The 19,449-nt window shown below is 39.4% G+C and overlaps 1 protein-coding gene across 2 annotated transcripts in view; it reads right to left on the bottom strand.

Moving 5' to 3' along the window:
- Nucleotides 1-19,449, bottom strand: part of march8 (membrane-associated ring finger (C3HC4) 8) — a 78,852-nt gene that overhangs the window by 53,556 nt on the left and 5,847 nt on the right. For both annotated transcript variants that reach the window (XM_044215415.1, XM_044215414.1), the window contains exon 2: nucleotides 5,220-5,416. In XM_044215415.1, the coding sequence (XP_044071350.1) occupies nucleotides 5,220-5,315 (96 nt within the window). In that variant the 5' untranslated portion in view covers nucleotides 5,316-5,416. The remainder of the gene's footprint in view (nucleotides 1-5,219; nucleotides 5,417-19,449) is intronic.

Below are 19,449 nucleotides of genomic sequence, written 5' to 3'. Positions count from 1 at the left end.
AACTCTAGAGATTACAGGTTTTTAGCTTTTAAAAATGTATCTGGATTCAAATCGTCGTCAGACAATAGCCGATGTGTTTAGTTTGTTAATGCCCTACTGCCTACTACCAGTACACCGAAGTACCACAGAAAAACATAAAACATTTACTCTTTGAATTTCTTCAGTTCTCAGTCAGTAATAATTTTGTATTTACTGTATATCATCAGCAAATGACGGGATGTTTGCAGAATTTATAAAATCTTTCTGAATTCCATGAATGTCATATGTAAACTGGTTTAGTTTGCTGACACACAACATTCATACCTTTATAAAAACTTCTGTGAGAATAGAGAGAATCCCATTCCGCCTATGTGTTATCTTCTCTCTCCAGCTTCTCCTTTCTTGACCGGCCGGGCTAACCTGTTTGGCCTCAGAACATCTACACCAAGACGAAGATGCGGGTGTGTGCTTGTGAGTCTGAAATATATATAGATAGATAGAGATAGATAGAGATAGATGTGTGTGTGTGTGTGTGTCAGAGGGAGATCATTTGCGCATGTATGTGCACCAGTTTACAGAGAAAAGACATATATGGCTATTTGTATGTATATAGATCTTTTGTCCTTTTACCTTTAAAGACTGCAAAATAAACCGATCACATCCTCTGCTTCCGACTTGATGTGACCACCTTGAGTTTACTCCTTATATACTCAAGTCACACACATGTAAACACCTCCTTTTGCTGATAATTCAGCATTTCATGCCTAGTTTACCCAGCCCCAAGGCTTTCTGGGTGATTATCATGGCATTTCCATTTGCAAACCCTCTGGAGGGTTGACTGATTTGAACAGTTTAGATCCACCAAATGTTTGGAAAATGTTTCCTCGCCTCAGGGCTGAGAAACATATTTTCAAATATTTTCTAAACACATCTGTAGAATTTAATCAAACAGTATTTTTTTGGACAATATTTTACTGATAAAGTAATGCTGGGTGTAAACACGCTACCCTGCTATCTGCCATCTCAGCCAAAATGTTTCAACTACACTAAAAGAGCAAGAACGCCATTTCAAATATGAAATTCGAGGAACAAAAACAAGTTATGTCACCATACTAGAAGTGCCTTGTTAAATCAGCAGACAGACACACTAAACAGTCCATGTCTAGCCTGGAGGCTGTGCTGAAAGTTTTTGCTGTGGCGCTCAGTGATTGATATTGGTCTCTACAAAGCCCAGCTCCATCAGTGCCCAGGAGGCTGTTATCAAACCATCAAACATCAGAGGGGAGACAGGGAGTCTTCTCTGTCCTTGACTCCAACACGCGCTTATTGAAGGACAAAGCTTCGAGCGTTCTCCGTGCTTTCATAAAAAGAATACATGCAGCATCAAAAAGGGCGGGTATCAAGTATCAGTGTTGAGTGTGTGCGCAGTCACAGAAATACTGCTAAATATAATACTAGTGCGAGTCAGGCCCTGTACGTGGGTGTGAATACATGTGTGAATGTGAAAATAAAAGCTACAGCTGCGTCCACTGAAGCTTTGCTGCTATATTTCTCACTTTGTTGTTGCTCATGTAAATGACTATGCTTACAGTAAAAACACCCACGAGTGACATTGCAGATAGGGTTAAAGGGGTATATAATCATCAAAACAAACACTGACAGCTCAGTTTACGTTTCCCAGATACACCGCAAGACGTGCTTTTTCTCCTTCCCTAACTGCCAAACTGTGCCAGAGCTTACTTTACTGTCAACTCATGCATAATCCATTTGGTGCACACCTTATCAAAAACTCCAGACTCAAATAAATCTGACCGTATTATTAGCCAAGGCTGACAACTGTCAGGGAACTTGTCTTTTTTTCTTTCCAAGAAATAAAACTCTTGCTCTCAAAGCCTTTTGACGTTGTTTTTAAAATATTTTTTAAACCTCAAATTTATCTACCCAAACATGACTTCTCAAATGGAGGACCACAGTGCACGGACAAGTGCCCACAAGCACATACCCAAAGAGGATTTCGAAGAAGACAAATGAACTTGAGTGGATCTGGAGGAGAGAAGTCAGAGAGGGGCCAGCGACAGTGTTGCTCTCTGAAGTAGCGATATATGAGTCATGAGTGAATTGTTAGAAACGAATGACTCTTTTTACTGACTCAGGAGTCACAAGTCCTCATCTCCACTAACTCGTTCACTGACTCGCCCCTACTACCTGCTACTAGCTAGTGCAAACTGGGATTCACCATGCTCTGAGTGACTGGTTGACTTGAGTGACTTGAAAACCCAACTCTTTAGTGAGTGACTCATACAAACTCAGTCAGTAAAAAGAGTCGAACCTCCCATCCCTACTCTGAAGGAGCAGCTGACTAACTCTGAATTCTAAGTAGAGGAATGTTCTGCTTTTTTTCTTGAGGCGCTAAAAGACCAGTTGTGTTGTCTAAGAGGGCCAGATGGGCCTGTGCTCTGTGACTAAACTCTGGGCATACACACACACACACACACACACACACACACACACACACACACACACACACACACACACACACACACCCTACCTCCAGGACCCTCAAGCTGATCAGCATTCAAAGTAAACACTTGCCATTTTCCCTCTCCTCTTTTCTTACACTCAGTTTTTCCCTTTCTCCACTCTGCTGATGGTTCCACAGGGAGTACGGGAGTCGCTGCTGTTTATCCACTTCAGGGGAAAAAAGGAGGCTCAGCCAGCAGGAGTCAGACAGAGGGAGAGAGTGATGCTGAGCAGAGAGACGTGGGGTTGGATGTATACACTCTTAGCTAACATGGCGTCATGGAGACCAAATGCCCCCTAGACGTTATAAGGCTTACAGTTTCACTTTTATTTCCCAGCTGACTATGATAACCTTGCTGCGACTGCTCTCAAAGTTTAAACCCCCTTAATCCAGTTAACTATGCATTATACAAAAAGGTATCTAAGCTACACAAACACACACCTTTATTTAACTTAGTAGCACGATATGTAACCAGTTTTGGAATGAAGCCCAGTTCACTTTCGCTTCTGCAATGACAAGGCATGATTTTGAGCTTCATAGTGAACACAGATTAGGGTAGCAAGTGAATCATCAGTGAGGTGTGTGTGTGTATAAAGTAAAAATACATATGCCAGTGCCAGTTTACAGCTAGTGTGCACTATCACTTGTACAGCACAGGAGGCTGAAACACAGCGCCATATGCAGGATGAAGAAGCCTCTTAAGAACACCTGTGCTGCTGCACTTAGAGCCCAGGATCTATTGTGATACGATGAGGCCGAGGAGAAAGGGCAGGCCACAGACATATTGTCTTAGCACCTTGCTTTGTTCCAGAGCTCAAAAAAGCAACTGCACTCTGAGTGCACTTCGCTGCGGTGTTTAATGGTGCTGGAGTATAGAAACAGAGAGGGAAAAGAGAAAGTAAAGATTGATAAGCTTGCATGTGAAACTGAGAAAAGATTTTGGTCATTATCATACAAATGTGATAACAAGCTCAGACCTAATCATTCATAATGACATCCAGATGTGAAAGGTTTAAGGATTTCAGAATCAGAATTCAGAGAATAAAGTCAAAATCCTCAAATAAGAAACCTGTGATAGGCTCAGAACTTTTCAGATGTGGCATTAATCCTCTTTTGTATATGCAGTGGCCTGATAGGTTACTTGAGGCCTTTATTTTGCCAGATCTGGTGGTTTCCAAATTACAGATTTTTTTGTGGAAGCTGTAATTATCCTGACAGGTATTAAAAAAAAACCCCAACAATGACTAAAGATCTGAGTTGGTGATTTTACTGATTCCGTTTGTTAATTTGAAGTAGCCAACAATTAACAAAACACCATGAACAAATCCTGTATTTATATTTAAGTCCACTACGAAAATGCGAAACCAGATGGCCTACAGGCAGTTTTAGGCACAAATGGAAAAGCAGACCAGACTTTAAACCAGCCTCATTAGATGCGAAACCTTTGCTCAACCCACAGGCAGCACAGAAATAATTTGTTTGTGAAAAAACGTAATGCAGAATTTATTTTGCTCTGTTAGGATTGGCACCCCTGGCAGTTAAAAAAAAAAAAATAATTACTTTCTGATTGTTCTCTGATGAATGACTACAGGACACCTGCAGTAACTTTCTCCCACCCCCCATACCTTTAACTCTTGTCACTTAGAATTAAAAACCTAAATTTGCTTTTCTAGTTGACATTTCCACCAATCTTTCTGCAAAGCATTCAGTAGGTTCTGGTATTTTTTTTCTATGTAACAAAAAGATGTTTGTTAAAAATACAAATTTCACGACAATAAATAAAAAAGGAACAGACGTCATGATAAAGTTTTTAAGGCATCTGGCAATTTTTTTTTTCTTCCTGTGAGTACGAGTGACAGTAACCAGAGCATTAACTTAATGTAGCGCTGATATAAAAATAGTCAACAAAAACTGAAAAGATCAAATTGAGGCTTTATTTTCTATGGTAAAAACTGAGGGATTATTTTTTATACTGTATAAAATGAATAGTAGCCAATGACTTTTTCTGGAGGGAGTAAAAATAGGCTATTAGCAACTTTACTTAATGTATTCAGACACTCATGAATAATGTATTTGCATAATTCCTGGCAACACTTTAAGAGTGAATAATGATCTCTTTAAAATATCATTATTTAAAAATAATGGACAACTTTTCAACAAGTCCTCCAAATTAAACAACAAAATACATCCTTAGTCCATTTCCTCCAGAACAACACAAACGTTTTATGATGGACAGGAGGACATAGTTTGTCTGACTAACCATGTGGGTAAGGTTCAGGAACGACCACTGTCGTGGTTAAAATAAACCAGTGTTGACTGTCAGTAAACTCCCGATATACAAGACTCATAATTCCTACAGCAACTAGAGGGTTTGTCACTTTAATGTAAATGAATGTCATGTATGGCCATTTGCTGAAACTACTGGTGCTCCCGTTTTACTTGGTAAGACAGTCTCAAACGCTTCGATATTACCCACCTGCCTCTCTCTACTCTACTGGATATGTTTGGGACCTGTGCAGATGTTGAGTCATTAATATCACATATGTGTGATATTTATCAGATTAGTCTACAGTCAGTTTGTGGAGCTAAGATCAGAATTCCCCCTTGCTATTGTAGAAGAAAACTACACTTTATGGGATAAAACCACCCCATAATCCTCAGCTGTGTCCCCACCCTTAAGAGTCTGTGACCTGCATTGGCCTTTTAACTTTTCACATACCTGCTTGTCCTTGTCCTTAGATTTCCCACTGCCTAACACCCGCGATGAGGTGACATCACGGGGGATGACAGAGATTTGGTGCAGTGGCATGTTCATCCCAGCAGAGCCAACCAGGGACGCTCACACACGCACTTCCTGTCCTGCTGCCAGAGCAAAGGGCATGATGGTCTGAACTACGACACCTTGCTCACACTGCCCTGCAGAGGACACACAGAAGACAGACGGAAATTAGCTACGAGATGACAAAATCATATTTAAATAAGATATAAAAAGATACTATATATCGCTGTATCAGGAGGGCTGAAACACAAGTCCAGAACAAGAAACAAGAAATGAAAGTCCTGAAGCTGCAGAGCTGCATTTTGTGTTTTCATCTGGTCTGCTGATCACTGACTTCTTCTGCAACTACAGTTCTTCAAACTAAATTCAGATTTTGATGAGGGCGGCCCTCTGCGTCACAGACTCAAACTGTAAGTCTGTCTATTCATCGGTGAGTATACAGAGCAGATTTTATTTATATAATCATGGAGAGAGCTGAGCTGAGAAAACCAGTTGAAAGTGCTGATGTGGACCTGTAGACCATATAAATAGTTTTTAGTGATTTATAATTGCATACATACTGTAGACTTTCAATAAGAAAAAGGCACAAAAAAACTGTTGGGATCAAATCACTTTAGATGTAAATAGACTATTATAGTTTTATTTTATTTGTATTTTGGGTCATAAAATGAGAAATCATTTTACAAAATAATTAAAATGGGTCATTTTAGTTTATTTTGGTTGATGGATTTTGTAGTTTTTTAACCACATTAGAACCCTACAAAAGCAGGCCCAGGAAATTTTCTTGGTGTTGACCTACAGTTCAGTGTAAGAAACTATCTATTCTCAAACCACCAAAAGGTGCAGTCCACTCTTGTGATTTTCCACAGGAGAGCAGAAGTTTGTCTCAGAAAGAGTGTAATAAACTATCACAGAGGTGATCCCCGACGTGCGTAATAAATCACTACAGAGGTGAATCCGTGTTTGCATAATACACTTTTGGTGGTGTGTGTGGCTCTGTCGTTCTTGGATAGATTCAGACAGACAGAGTCATGAAAGCAGTAACAGTATGTCCTGGGGAGTTACACAAGAGGTTTTACATATGGGTTGTTTTAACTTCAGTTAATGCAGTCATCTGTACTGCCGCTGACAGCAATTAAGCTTTAGCTCCTTCTCACAACTTGGCCCGTGTGTATATATGTGTGTGTGTTTGCGCAAAGGTCCGTTTGCCAAGCAAACCCTCAAGCTCCGCAGTATGAAAGAGACAGGATTAAGAAACCAAAAAGCAAGCACACAGATGGGAGGTCAGTGAAATGGCAGTAATCAGAAACCAGCGTTGATGGCGGTGGCGGTGGCGGTGGGGGGGGGGTTTGGACTGAGACGGCTACACGAGTTCACTGAGGAGAAGCTGCAGAAACAGACCAACACAGCCAGAGCTGCCACTTCAGTTCATCACTACACTGATAAGTATTTATCAAGATGGAGAGGTGATTATGCTCATATGAGCTCACTAACACACACAGTCAGTGGTCATATCAGCTTCTTGTGCAACATCTGGCAGTCTCAGCTTGGTGAGACTGTGTTAATAGAGACCAACCAGAAAGCACCTCAGCATCTACTAATACATTTCTACAACAAACTAACAAATAGGCTTATGTTTGATCACATCACAGATAAACATATCATCAATTTTGTACTCCCTACTGTTTATCCTAGCAGCCTACTAAAAGACTGAATGTGACTTCACATAAGGTGACTAACAGAAAGGATAGCACTATCAGTGTTATAAGCCATTTCTTAAATGTTTATATAGTGCTTATTAATGTTAATATGAGAGGAAGTAAAGTGTTACTGTTTGACCAAACTGCAGAGAGGTTACAAATTAAAAAGGAAAAACGCCTGAATAAATGAGTGAACATACATAACAAATGCAGATGTTTCCATACAGGGCATGAGGAGTCACTAAATGGATTGTTGTGGCCTTCACAGTCAGCAGATCCCAACCCAACTGAATACCGACTTTAGACTTACATTAGACAGCACTCTCGGCCGATCTCTACATCAACCCTGACGAGGCAGCTAATCTAATTCAGTTTATACAGTAGCAAGGTTAACTCAATACCACAGGGTGGAAAAAATGCGCAGAGAAGGAGAGTTCACTCAATTCTGACATTTCTGTCTTGAACTGCTGATTCACATGTCAGTAAAACCCCAGTGTATTTGTTTATTGTGAAACACAAAGGGAGTTACACAGCACAGTCTCCCAGAGGAAAAAAAAAAAAATTATATATATATATATTTATTTATTTAACGATTCAGCGTGCGATTTACCATGCTAATGCAGGAGGCAGTGTACCCCTTACTGTGTATAGAGGTCAAGATGGTGGAGGACAGTTCTTCAGATGCTGTTGCAAAGATGACTCATCTTTTTTGATTGACAACCCAAACCTGAACCTCCAATTTTGCATTTTTAAAAGCCTGTTATGAGCCCCTGGCATGTGTTGGCTTTTTCGCTAGCTCAGTTGCCAATACACTGGAAACTGGAAATCATTAATAAAAAGCTAAGATGGCCTGTCAACATCCAGACACAAATCATTCAACTCTCTTTTGTCTGCACGCCTTGATTCTCTCTTTCTTTCCGAAGCCATCACTCTCGATTATGCTTTTTGTTTTATGATTTTGTGACTTGAATGCAAGAGCAGTGAAGTAACTGAATCCCTTTCGGTAATATTATCTTCATCATGAGCCATTATGTGACCTTGCTGTGAGTTAGTGAGCTATGGCTGAAGAATACAGGTCACTTTGATGGGCAGAGAGAGCACACAGAGTCATAGTGTGTGTGTTTGTGTGAGGCTAATGAGTTACAGTAAATGAGCATGGGTCAGGGGACAAAGTTACCCGCCTCAGGGCACTGCCACATGGTAGCATCATTAAAAGCTCCTACTGTATTTCAGTCCCAAATGTTTGTATTAATTACAAAGTGGACATTCCTGTGTCCTTTTCCGAGCTACGTTGTGAAGTAAATAAGAGGGATGAACAAAGTAAACCAAGATGGTCTGTATCATATATTTGTGCACTACCTTTGCAGAGCTGTGGTTCATCATTCAAATGTCTTGCCGCAGTCCGATGAAACAACCAACAGCATCCATCACGGTGGCCACAAAACAGACTGCTGCTCCACCAGTGAGCTCGTTACTATACATCTAAGGAATAACAACTGCAGTAAAATCCTCCACTCCACTCTTAATTGGCATTGTGTTTCAAGTCTTTGTCGAACTGAGGGGCTGCACTAATGGGGCGAGAGATGTGCTGGATAGACGGTCTGAATTACACTTTCGCCATACATATACAGTGGTGTGAAAAAGTGTTTGCCCTCTTCCTGATTTCTTATTTTTTTGCATGTTTGTCACACTTAAATGTTTCACATCATCAAACAAATTTAAATATTAGTCAAAGATAACACAAGTAAACACAAAATGCAGTTTTTAAATGAAGGTTGTTATTATTAAGGGAAAACAAAACTACATGGCCCTGTGTGAAAAAGTGATTGCCCCACCTGTTAAAACATAACTGTGGTTTATCACACCTGAGTTCAATTTCTCTAGCCACACCCAGGCCTGATTACTGCGACACCTGTTCTCAATCAAGAAATCACTTAAATAGGACCTGCCTGTCAAAGTGAAGTAGACCAAAATATCTTCAAAAGCTAGACATCACGCCGAAATCCAAAGAAATTCAGGAACAAATGAGAAAGAAAGTAATTGAAATCTATCAGTCTGGAAAAGGTTATAAAGCCGTTTCTAAAGCTTTGAGATTCCAGTGAACCACAGTGAGAGCCATTATCCACAAGTGGCGAAAACATGGAACAGTGGTGAACCTTCCCAGGAGTGGCTGGCCGACCAAAATGACCCCAAGAGCACAGCGACGACTCATCCAAGAGGTCACAAAAGACCCCACAACAACATCCAAAGAACTGCAGGCCTCACTTGCCTCAGTTAAGGTCAGTGTTCATGACTCCACCATAAGAAAGAGACTGGGCAAAAACGGCCTCCAAGACGAAAACCACTGCTGAGCAAAAAGAACATTAAGGCTTGTCTCATTTTTGCCAGAAAACATCTTGATGATCCCCAAGACTTTTGGGAAAATACTCTGTGGACTGACGAGACAAAAGTTGAACTTTTTGGAAGGTGTGTATCTCATTACATCTGGCGTAAAAGTAACACCGCATTTCAGAAAAAGAACATCATACCAACAGTAAAATATGGTGGTGGTAGTGTGATGGTCTGGGGCTGTTTTGCTGCTTCAGGACCTGGAAGACTTGCTGTGATAAATGGAACCATGAATTCTGCTGTCTACCAAAAACTCCTGAAGGAGAATGTCCGGCCATCTGTTGTGACCTCAAGCTGAAGCGAACTTGGGTTCTGCAGCAGGATAATGATCCAAAACACACCAGCAAGTCCTCCTCTGAATGGCTGAAGAACAACAAAATGAAGACTTTGGAGTGGCCTGGTCAAAGTCCTGACCTGAATCCTATTGAGATGCTGTGGCATGACCTTAAAGAGGCAGTTCATGCTCGAAAACCCTCCAATGGGGCTGAATTCTGCAAAGATGAGTGGGCCAAAATTCCTCCACAGCGCTGTAAAAGACTCATTGTAAGTTATAGCAAATGCTTGATTGCAGTTGTTGCTGCTAAGGGTGGCCCAACCAGTTATTAGGTTTAGGGGGCAATCACTATTTCACACAGGGTCATGTAGGTTTGGATTTTGTTTTCCCTTAATAATAACAACCTTCATTTAAAAACTGCATTTTGTGTTTACTTGTGTTATCTTTGACCAATATTTAAATTTGTTTGAGCTGAAACATTTAAGTGTGACAAACATGCAAAAAAAAAAAAGAAATCAGGAAGGGGGCAAACACTTTTTCACACCACTGTATATAAAATATTCAGTTCAGTGCTGTAGCGTGAATTTTTTAGGATTAATAAAGCTAAATTCAATCTGTCAATCAAGCTGTCAGAAGGTCCCTTGGATGGAAGATCAGGCCTATTTCCAGTTGTGTGCATCCTCCGGGCCAGCTGCCAGTCAAAGAGTTCACTGCAACAATATTAATAGCTACAAATCCTACAGCACTCCAGCCAATCACAGGCCTCTTGTGGTTCCAATTTGATGCTGACCTGTTGCCATGGCAGCAGCTCTAGGGGTCCTGTTAAGCTGTTAAGGGGACGATAGCTTTAGATGGATACTACTGGTTTTGAGAAACTCAAACTGAGAGCGAGGATGGTTTTTAAGTAAACACCAGGGCTGGTCGAACTAAGTCAATGTTATTATTTATTAACTTTCAGTGACATTTTATTGTGGTGATAATATTGTGTTAATTGTTTAGTAATTAAAAACTAACAAAGAGTTATTGACGTGAGGAGTTTTAAGACATGATGTGGAACAGTTCAGTGCACTGAAAATTAATATAATTATTTAACCTCCTCAACTCCACTGACCATCGCCTGACAGTCAGGCTAAATGAATAAAATGGCAATTCAGTCTAACATTGTGATCATGTTGGCTGATTTCTTTGTTTTGTCCTAACCAATCAGTAGTAGCGAGTGCCTAAGTAATTTTCATCATGGAAGTTACAGTATCTGTTGCCAGGGGCACTTAACTTAACAGGAAATTATTCTACAAACAAAGCCTGATTATGGGTCTTGGGGAGTACTACTTCATATGTGAAACAAGTTGTTTAAAGCCTTTTGTGTCTTCAGAGGGAGCTGCATGAAATCTGATAAATTGCCTCAAGTGATGTCACTTGAGTCAGCGTTGGTATGGGCTGAAGACTACAAAATGTGGGGGTGTGGAGGTAGAAAGAAGTGAGGCCACCAGACCTCTGTAGCTCGCTTCTCACTCTGCTTAAGGCTAGCGGCTCAAGGTTACATTAGCTGCTGCTAGTATAACACACCTGAATCTCTGACCAAACTGTCGGCAGTCCAGTTGCATTGTGGGTAATGTAGGCACAAGGTTTTGACAAGGAAAAAGAGTGCGTGGGTAAAGAAAAGCAGATGATATTTCTGGTTCTGCTGCATTGACCTGAATACTTTTTTTAACTGTCTATTGTGAGTCCGAGAATGTTATAGGAGTGCAATGCTAAATCGTTGGAGTACTCTTTTCATGTTTTTCACATTGATTAATTTTGGGGAATGTGTGTGTGAAAGGAGACCTCTAGTTTCATTTCATGGAATGGTGCAGCATTAAAACATGAAGTCTGGGCTTTGAATATTTTACTCCATGTTCACATTGTACAACTTAAAAAACTCTTGATAAACCAACTGAACACTACCTTTCCAGCACCAAACAGAAGACAGACAAAATTAGTACCTAGCTGGTGAACGTAGTGGAACATTTAGCACCTAAGTGCCAGATATTTCCCTCAGGAGTTGGTAGAGACTAAAAACAGAGGAGAGTGAATATCACTATTAGATAATACATTCGCCATATCAACTTTTTTTAATAGAGTTCTCAGAATTAAAGTATAATATCGACAAGAAAATCTTCCATAAGAGATTGTACTGTAGCCTTTCGTTGCACTGCCTTTGGGCAGTCAGCTTTGTTGTAGTTTTATCAGTAGTTTTAAAGTCAAATAGAAAAATCTGCTAAAAGCTACTCAACTCTATAACCCTTCACTTTGCATTTTATTTATTTTGTATCCTTGTTCCACTTATCTATACACTTGGGGTGTGTGTGTGTGTGATGTACTACTGTAACTTTGTATTATGTACCTTGTCTTGTTTGTCTGGTTTGTTTAGTGCGGTTCTATCACTGTGTGGATGTTTTAATTGTGAGCTTTAAAATGGTAAATGGACTGTACTTGTATAGTGCCTTTCTAGTTTTTCAAACACTCCAAGCGCTTTACACTACATGTCACATTCACACACACACACACACACACACACACACACACATTAATACACTGATGGAAGGGACTCCAATGCAAGGTGCCAACTGCTCATCAGAAAGAAACTAATCATTCACACTTCGACACGCAGGCTGGTGGAAACCGGGCATCGAACTTCCAACCTTCCGATTATATAATATTGTATATATTTAATATTGTACATGATCCCTTTCCAAAAAAAAAAAAAATGTCAATGTTGTGTTTACAACTTGTTATGCTGCCCAAAAAAAGAACAACTATTAATGTATGATTGAATTAAAAAGGGGAAAACTAGCTCTTAAGGTGTGATTTTGCACACATTTATAATATCATGATACCACTGGTATGGGAAAAATATTGTTATACTATCATGATATTGATGTCAAGGCCCATTTCATTGTCCAGCCCTAGTTAACCACACACCTGCCAGAGGACAGTCCTGACCACAGGAGGTCTGCAGAGAGACAATGCCATCAAAATGTTTTTATTTATAAATGATTGTAGCTTCTATTATCCCACTGAAGTCTATTTATTATATAGAAAGACAATTTAGCCCTTCTCCTCTCTGCTCCTGCGCCAGGTAAATCACTGTCCTGCCTCCTCCATGTTCTGCTCTGCTGAGCTCTGCTGTTATTCAGTTTGCCAAGAGGCCCCTCTGTGTCCCTGCTGTCAGATCAGACCTGAGATATGGCTGAGAGCCTGTTCTCCGGTTCTGATGCGCAACCAGGCAGAAAAACCTCGGCTGTGTATCACTCAATCCTAACTTTACTGTACTACAGCTATAATCCACATTTAAAGAGGTGTCTTCCCGAGGATTGGTGATAGATCGATTAAGGGTCTTAAAAATGTTGGGTTAAACAGATATTTCAACTATATTCTGGATTCCAGGTGAATTAAATTAATGAATTATAGCCTCATTACAAAAAGAAAAGAGTTTGTTCTGCCTGTTAATCTGTTAGTTCTGATTTGACTGTCGTACCCACTGCAATAACACCATTGAGTGTGTGGTGTTCCTCATTAAAACAGCTCTCATGAATTTTACTTCCATAGAAATGTGTTCAGTGTTCATTTGGCAGGTACAGTATAACGCTTGAAAATGTAATTTTCTTGCTTTGATTGCTGTTCCCTCTGGGGCTGTGTCACATTGTCATTGAATCCTTTTATGAGAGGAAGGACTTGATAAAAAAAAAAAAAAGAAAATGCTACAAATATGCCTGTATGCCATAATTTCATCATGGCACAGATTCTATAGCCGTGTTGGCAGCAGTGACTGGACTTAATGCCCTGCCAGAACTCACACAGATTACCAGAGTAAAACCTGGTGGACTCCTCTGCTAAGCCTGCTGCAGTTCACTTCCTCACACACACACACACACACACACACACACGAATAGAGACAAATTTGGCACTGCAGTTCTTCATACATACACTTCATACGTTTGGATAAATTGTTTAACAAATTTAACTGTCAAATTTAAACTGTTAGATAAGTTAACCGTCACTGACATTGTATAATTTCATGCACAGACATACAAACACACAGGCCTGTGCTGCACTGAGCTTGAAGACTGGTGATTACTTTAACACTTTTACCGGGAATAAATTATCATAATGTTTTTTAAGCTCATTGTCATTTCAACTGTAGCTGCATTATTTATCAGCACCAGTGCGGTATGAATATTACTGCGGCTTCTTCCCTGCCTCCTAAATGTTTCCGTGGCTCTTTACTCTATGTGCAGGATTAATCAAAAACATCTCTGATATTTAAGTTCACTGCATTCATAATGCCTCTGTTCGCCGTCACCTTTGATTATATGCTAATGAGTCCCAGTTTGCATGTGATTAATTGTGTGGTTGGTGAAATGAGCTCTGAACAGACATCTGGGATAAACAGACTTGTGTGTTGGGAAAACACGAAATCTGATGTTTTAACACACACACACACACACACACACACACACACACACACACACGACAGCTGCCAAGGAGGTGTGAAGGGCGGCCATAGCAAAAAGAGACAAAGAGACAAAAGGGATAACACAGATGCAAGTGTGCACACATACACATAATGACACCCTGTGAAACTTCCTCTTCTGTAAAGTAAGAAGGATCAGTTCATTTACAGTAAATGTTTCACTTTCAGTACCGCTTCCAGAATATCCACAGTAACTCTGCCTTGGATACTCAGAAGTGGGGTATTCAAAGTTCAGTTAAATACTTGATTTAAAAACAGTTCTTTCAATGAATCCTTGCTGAATTCCCTGGCATAGTGTAGTGACATAAAGAGACTCAGACGCCAGACGCATGAAGGAATCATCAAACTGCCTTCAACCTTCCTCGTCATCATCATCAATTTCCCAAGAGGCTCAGAGAGGAACTATTTCATTCATGATGTGAAATGACTCTCACCATGTTACCAAATTGTTAAAAAAGAAATGCCAAAAATGTTTTAATATTTTCTCTTTTTTTTTTAAAACATAAAAATCTTACTTTAACTGTGCTAATAATACTCATCCAATTAAACCGTCAACAATACCCCAGTGTCCCTGCCAACATTTAAAACCTCCAGCTGAACCAATTACAGGATGACACAAGACTTCACTAAGCCACTCCTCCAACTTGAACCAAAAATTAGGTGATGGATTTATGTGTTAAACCTCTGAAACCATGTTTCTTTTCCCCCAAGACACCACAGTTCCATCTTTATTAGCTAGAGTGTATTTCAAAGAATTCAGACTTTGTGACAGCACATTACTGGTGCCAGTAAAAAGTCTTAAAAAAGGACAAAAATGAAATTGCACCATGACTGTGGTTAGCGATAACCGTATTTTGAATTTGGTTTCAGGTTGGAAAAACCCCCAGAGTCAGAGCAAATATCTTATCGAATCTTTTCTCTCTCTCTCCTCTGTTTCTTTATTAACAAAGAATATTCATGTAGCAGATTGTTTTATCAATGACAGTTTCACTGGTTGAAATGACAAACATTGCCAGCAGCACATTATATCAGCTGTAGCCTGTAGTTAATTAACGGTAATTCCCTAAGTACCTTACCCAAAGGCCAAACCGAAACTCTGGTTATTGTCTATTGTTGTAGGCTACCACTCAAAACAAAAGCTGATTACAGATCTCAAATTAGTGTTTTAGTTAATTATAACTTTGTTTTTTCCACAAAAGGTGAAGATAAATAGATTTGATAAGGGATTTAAAAAGATTCAGATTCAATAAAATGTTAGAGAACCCTATCCCAAACAATCACAGATAACTAAGGTATTCAAACAATGTTACTGACAGAAGGCTGTACAGTAGTACAGGCATAATGCAGCCAGACTAGCTGTACGATCAAAGAGAAAGTGTAGGGTTCTTTCTGTCCAGAGGGAAATTTTATTCTCTCTCTGATAACCTCACAAGCTGTCATGATGAGGCAGAAAAAAACAAAACTAAATACCAGTAAGTAAAAAGGGAAAAATAACATATCAGTGTATGACTGACTCAGAGAGAACCCGATAAGAGTTTTGACAGGAAGTTGTTCAATTCTGTGTGTGTGTGTGTGAGAGAGAGAGATGGAAGATAAGAGAAAGAAAGAGAGTAAAGAGAGAATGCATGAGCATTGATTTTGCTGGAAGAGCAGAATGAGAAATCAGGAGAGAAAAGTGCAAACACATCAAAACTCCAGAATGCGGAGGCAGGAAGTGAAATTGTTAGACAGGGCAGTCACAGTATATTGTAGACACACTCCACAGAACAAACACACTTAGTATGCAGCTTTTCTAATCTCTCTGCTACAGCTGATACTGTAAAGGGGAAGCAGAACACAGCATAGAGGAAGCCAGAGCTCCTAACTTTATTATACGCAGGCAAATTTGAATATCAACCTCAACCAGTTTTCGTTTTTCAAAAGATTTTCTTTTCTGCACTTGTCCGGTTATGAAGTTGTTGAGGAAAGTTGAAACCTGCTGCTAATTTTAATGAGGCACTGCCAAAACTGAAAGATGCAACAGCGGGAGAAGTGTGACACTACAGGATTTCACCGTGCGTGAAAATACCAACACGGTGTTAAACATATCCCTTCCAGCGCACTGGCTCAGTTTTGAAAATAACTTAATGGTATTTTCAAACAGAAGAGGCGCAAGCCAATCACCTGCTGATTGTTGTCTCGATTTATCGATTAATCATTTGGTCTATAAAACAAGAGAATGCTCATTACAATTTCCCAAGGTAACGTCTTCAGATATCTTCTTTTATCAAAACAAAACTCAAATATATTCAATTTACTATCATTTAAGATGAGGAAAAGCAGAACATTGTCACATTTCAGGAGCTAGAACCATCAAATGTTTGGCATATTTGCTTTGAAAATGACAGTTTTGTGTTTTACTCTATGTTTGTTATCCCACCATACAGAGGCAAAATGTTTTGGCCTTTCTTTGAAATGTAACTAGTTCAATATCGATGCAAGAATGACTCCAAGATATCTGGACAACAAAAGTGTATTAGTTTAGTCAAGTACAGCACAGAAGCCATCATGCATTGCTCTTATAACTGATGTTGAACAGCCAAATAGCTAAAAGAAGGCGTGAAGTCAGTTTTTCATTCCTCTTATTCGGAGTAATGAAAATGGCCAGCACAGCAACAATTTCTACTTGAAAACTTGCTAAACATTTTGATGGTCTTGCAATCATTTTAGGACTTGCTTCCCAAATTTTCACATAATTTTTTTTAAACCTATTTTTGCTTGTGCAGCTGTATTACTTCACTCTGATAAGTCCAAAGGGGGTCATATGAAATATGAAACATTTTACCGTTCCAAAAAAGAAAAACAAAAAAAACCCACAACATTTTTTTTCTGGATAAGTGAAAGATACGTGACATGAATGACAGGGACAGACACACACCAACACACTGGGATATTCTGAAGCGCGGTGATATCACAGAGGACATAGTCATGTTTATAGATGCTGTGCATACTGCATATTTAGTATTGCAATAAGGCCAAGAAGCCATTTTTCCTCATGAATATTTGGGTAATGCTAGAATAAACATGTAGTACAGCATCTACTGTAGGCTTACCCTTCTTCACCTGTACCTATTTAACCTCCAAGCACATCAAGTCTTCAAAAACCTGTTTAAAAAGCAGGATAAAGCAACAAAGACTAAATGCCTGGAGGTTATCACAAGACTTATCACAGCAATCAATTTATTTTGTGACAGTGGGAGATTACTAATACAGGTGGAAATTTTCTGAGACCAGTCAGACTATTTCCTTCATACCTGAGTCATGAATTAACAAAAAGGTTTCCACCTTTCCTTATACCTGTTGTTTTATGAGATGATGTCATCCATGACTCAAGGGAAAAATATGAGGAACTCACCCACAACTATAGACACTAAATGAGATTCAGGAAAACTTAATATTGCAACTGGTGGAAGAGAATCCGTTTTAATCTTAAAAAAGGTCAGTTCACCCGTATTACATAAAAATATAAAGACATATTTCCTCACTTACATCTTGTATCTACTTGTATCTGGCCACTTTTAATAGGGACTATTTCTTCTTAGAAGGGGCCTAGGGGTTTAAAAGCCAACCATGTAATAGCAATGTTCCTGCTTCAAGTCTGGCCGAGGACCTTTGTTGCAAGTTATCCCCCCTCTCTCTCCCCTCGTTTCCTGTTGACTCTGTATTCATCTCCATCTAATGAAAGGAAAATATGCCCTCAAAGAACTTCAAAAAAATAGTCAAGTCAATGAACACTGTTCACACCAAGGTCTGCGGATTATTCAGAGTAAGTGAGACATTGTTTCTGAAAAGACGAGTTTTTCAATGCACTGAGCACCACACCACAAAATGCCATTCACTTCCATTTAGGGCTTTCATCATCAATTGATCTTAATATTTTCTCAATTATATTATTATTACTATTATATTAGATATTCAGTTAATTATTATAGCCTATAAGACAAAAAAATGTCAATCAAAATAGTCAATAATCAACAGTTGCTGATTAATATTTTGGTGACTAACTAATCGATTAATCAACTAATCATTTCAGCTCTACATCCATTGTATTTGGGTTGCAAAACAAAACATTTTGAAGCCATTTTTAGTGTCTCTAGAGATCAAACATTGACGTTTGGGGTGATGAGACATGGTGCACACACGGAGAGTGGGTTATTCATCACACAACCTTTGACACATCAAGGCATGTCTTGATTTTGAGCCTCATCCGCCTCCTTTTCCACACAGCAGTCAATCCAATGTAAGAGAACAAATGAAGATGTCAGGTTGGTTTGACAAAGCAACCCAGCATCCTCCACTCATCTCTTTGCAACGGGGATAATTAGACCTACGTGGCTCTAAAATAAGTCTGTCTGTACAACCTGACAAAACAAATAAAAAAGGGAAGATATATTCACATCTGTGTCTATCAATGTGCACGGGTTACACAAGTTTGACTCATTGCAAATTCAATGTTGTTGTTGGTGGTTCAGCTCAGAACAGAGGCTAAAACTGGTGGTGGTTACATAGCCATAATCACCACATTTGCCTATGTAAACGCTTAAAAATGTCACATACAGCAGGTAGTGTCATGTCAGCATCATAACCCGAAACCTGACAGAACAGCTGTCTTAATCCCTCCCTGGACAGCACACATTATGCTAAAGGTTGTCAAGAAAAAGGCAGTTATCCCATGTCACCCATCATTCCAGCTGTTCACCTGAATGGCTTGAATGTTACCACAGCTGTCCCTCCGCCACACCAGTTTCAACAGCTGTACACACACAGCAAATTGCTTTCATTCAACTGAATTAATATTTGTCAAACAAACTAATGTATTGCTTGAAAAACGAATACAAACCTACTACATCACATTATGTCTACAAAACCAATTTGTACAAGCAATAACAGGATGAATTCAATATTTAAGAACATTATTAATGACTGCAACACACTGTGACTGAATTTAAAATGATCAAAGAATCACAGTAGAGATTTAAAGTTTGAATTATTTTTGCTGCTGTAACAGGGGACTGTCTCTGACATGGCTGGATTTTTTGATGAGATTTAAGGCATGAATACACTTAAGTAAAAATTACAAGCGGCAAACCTCCTCTGGCAATGCAACCACCACCAGCAAGAGTCTGAAACTATCGATTGGGAACAACAGAAAAGTCATTAGTAATAAAAACTAATTTCATATTCATGATGAAATGACAGTAAGGATTCATTCTGCTGTCGGGATCTTCTTGTTGGGTTTGCAGAAATCCACATTAA

The sequence above is a fragment of the Siniperca chuatsi genome, linkage group LG11 (genome assembly GCF_020085105.1).
Source record: "Siniperca chuatsi isolate FFG_IHB_CAS linkage group LG11, ASM2008510v1, whole genome shotgun sequence".
NCBI classification, from domain to species: Eukaryota; Metazoa; Chordata; class Actinopteri; order Centrarchiformes; family Sinipercidae; genus Siniperca; species Siniperca chuatsi.
The sequence above is the reverse complement of the archived record's forward strand: the minus strand, read 5'-3'. Positions and strand labels throughout refer to the sequence as shown.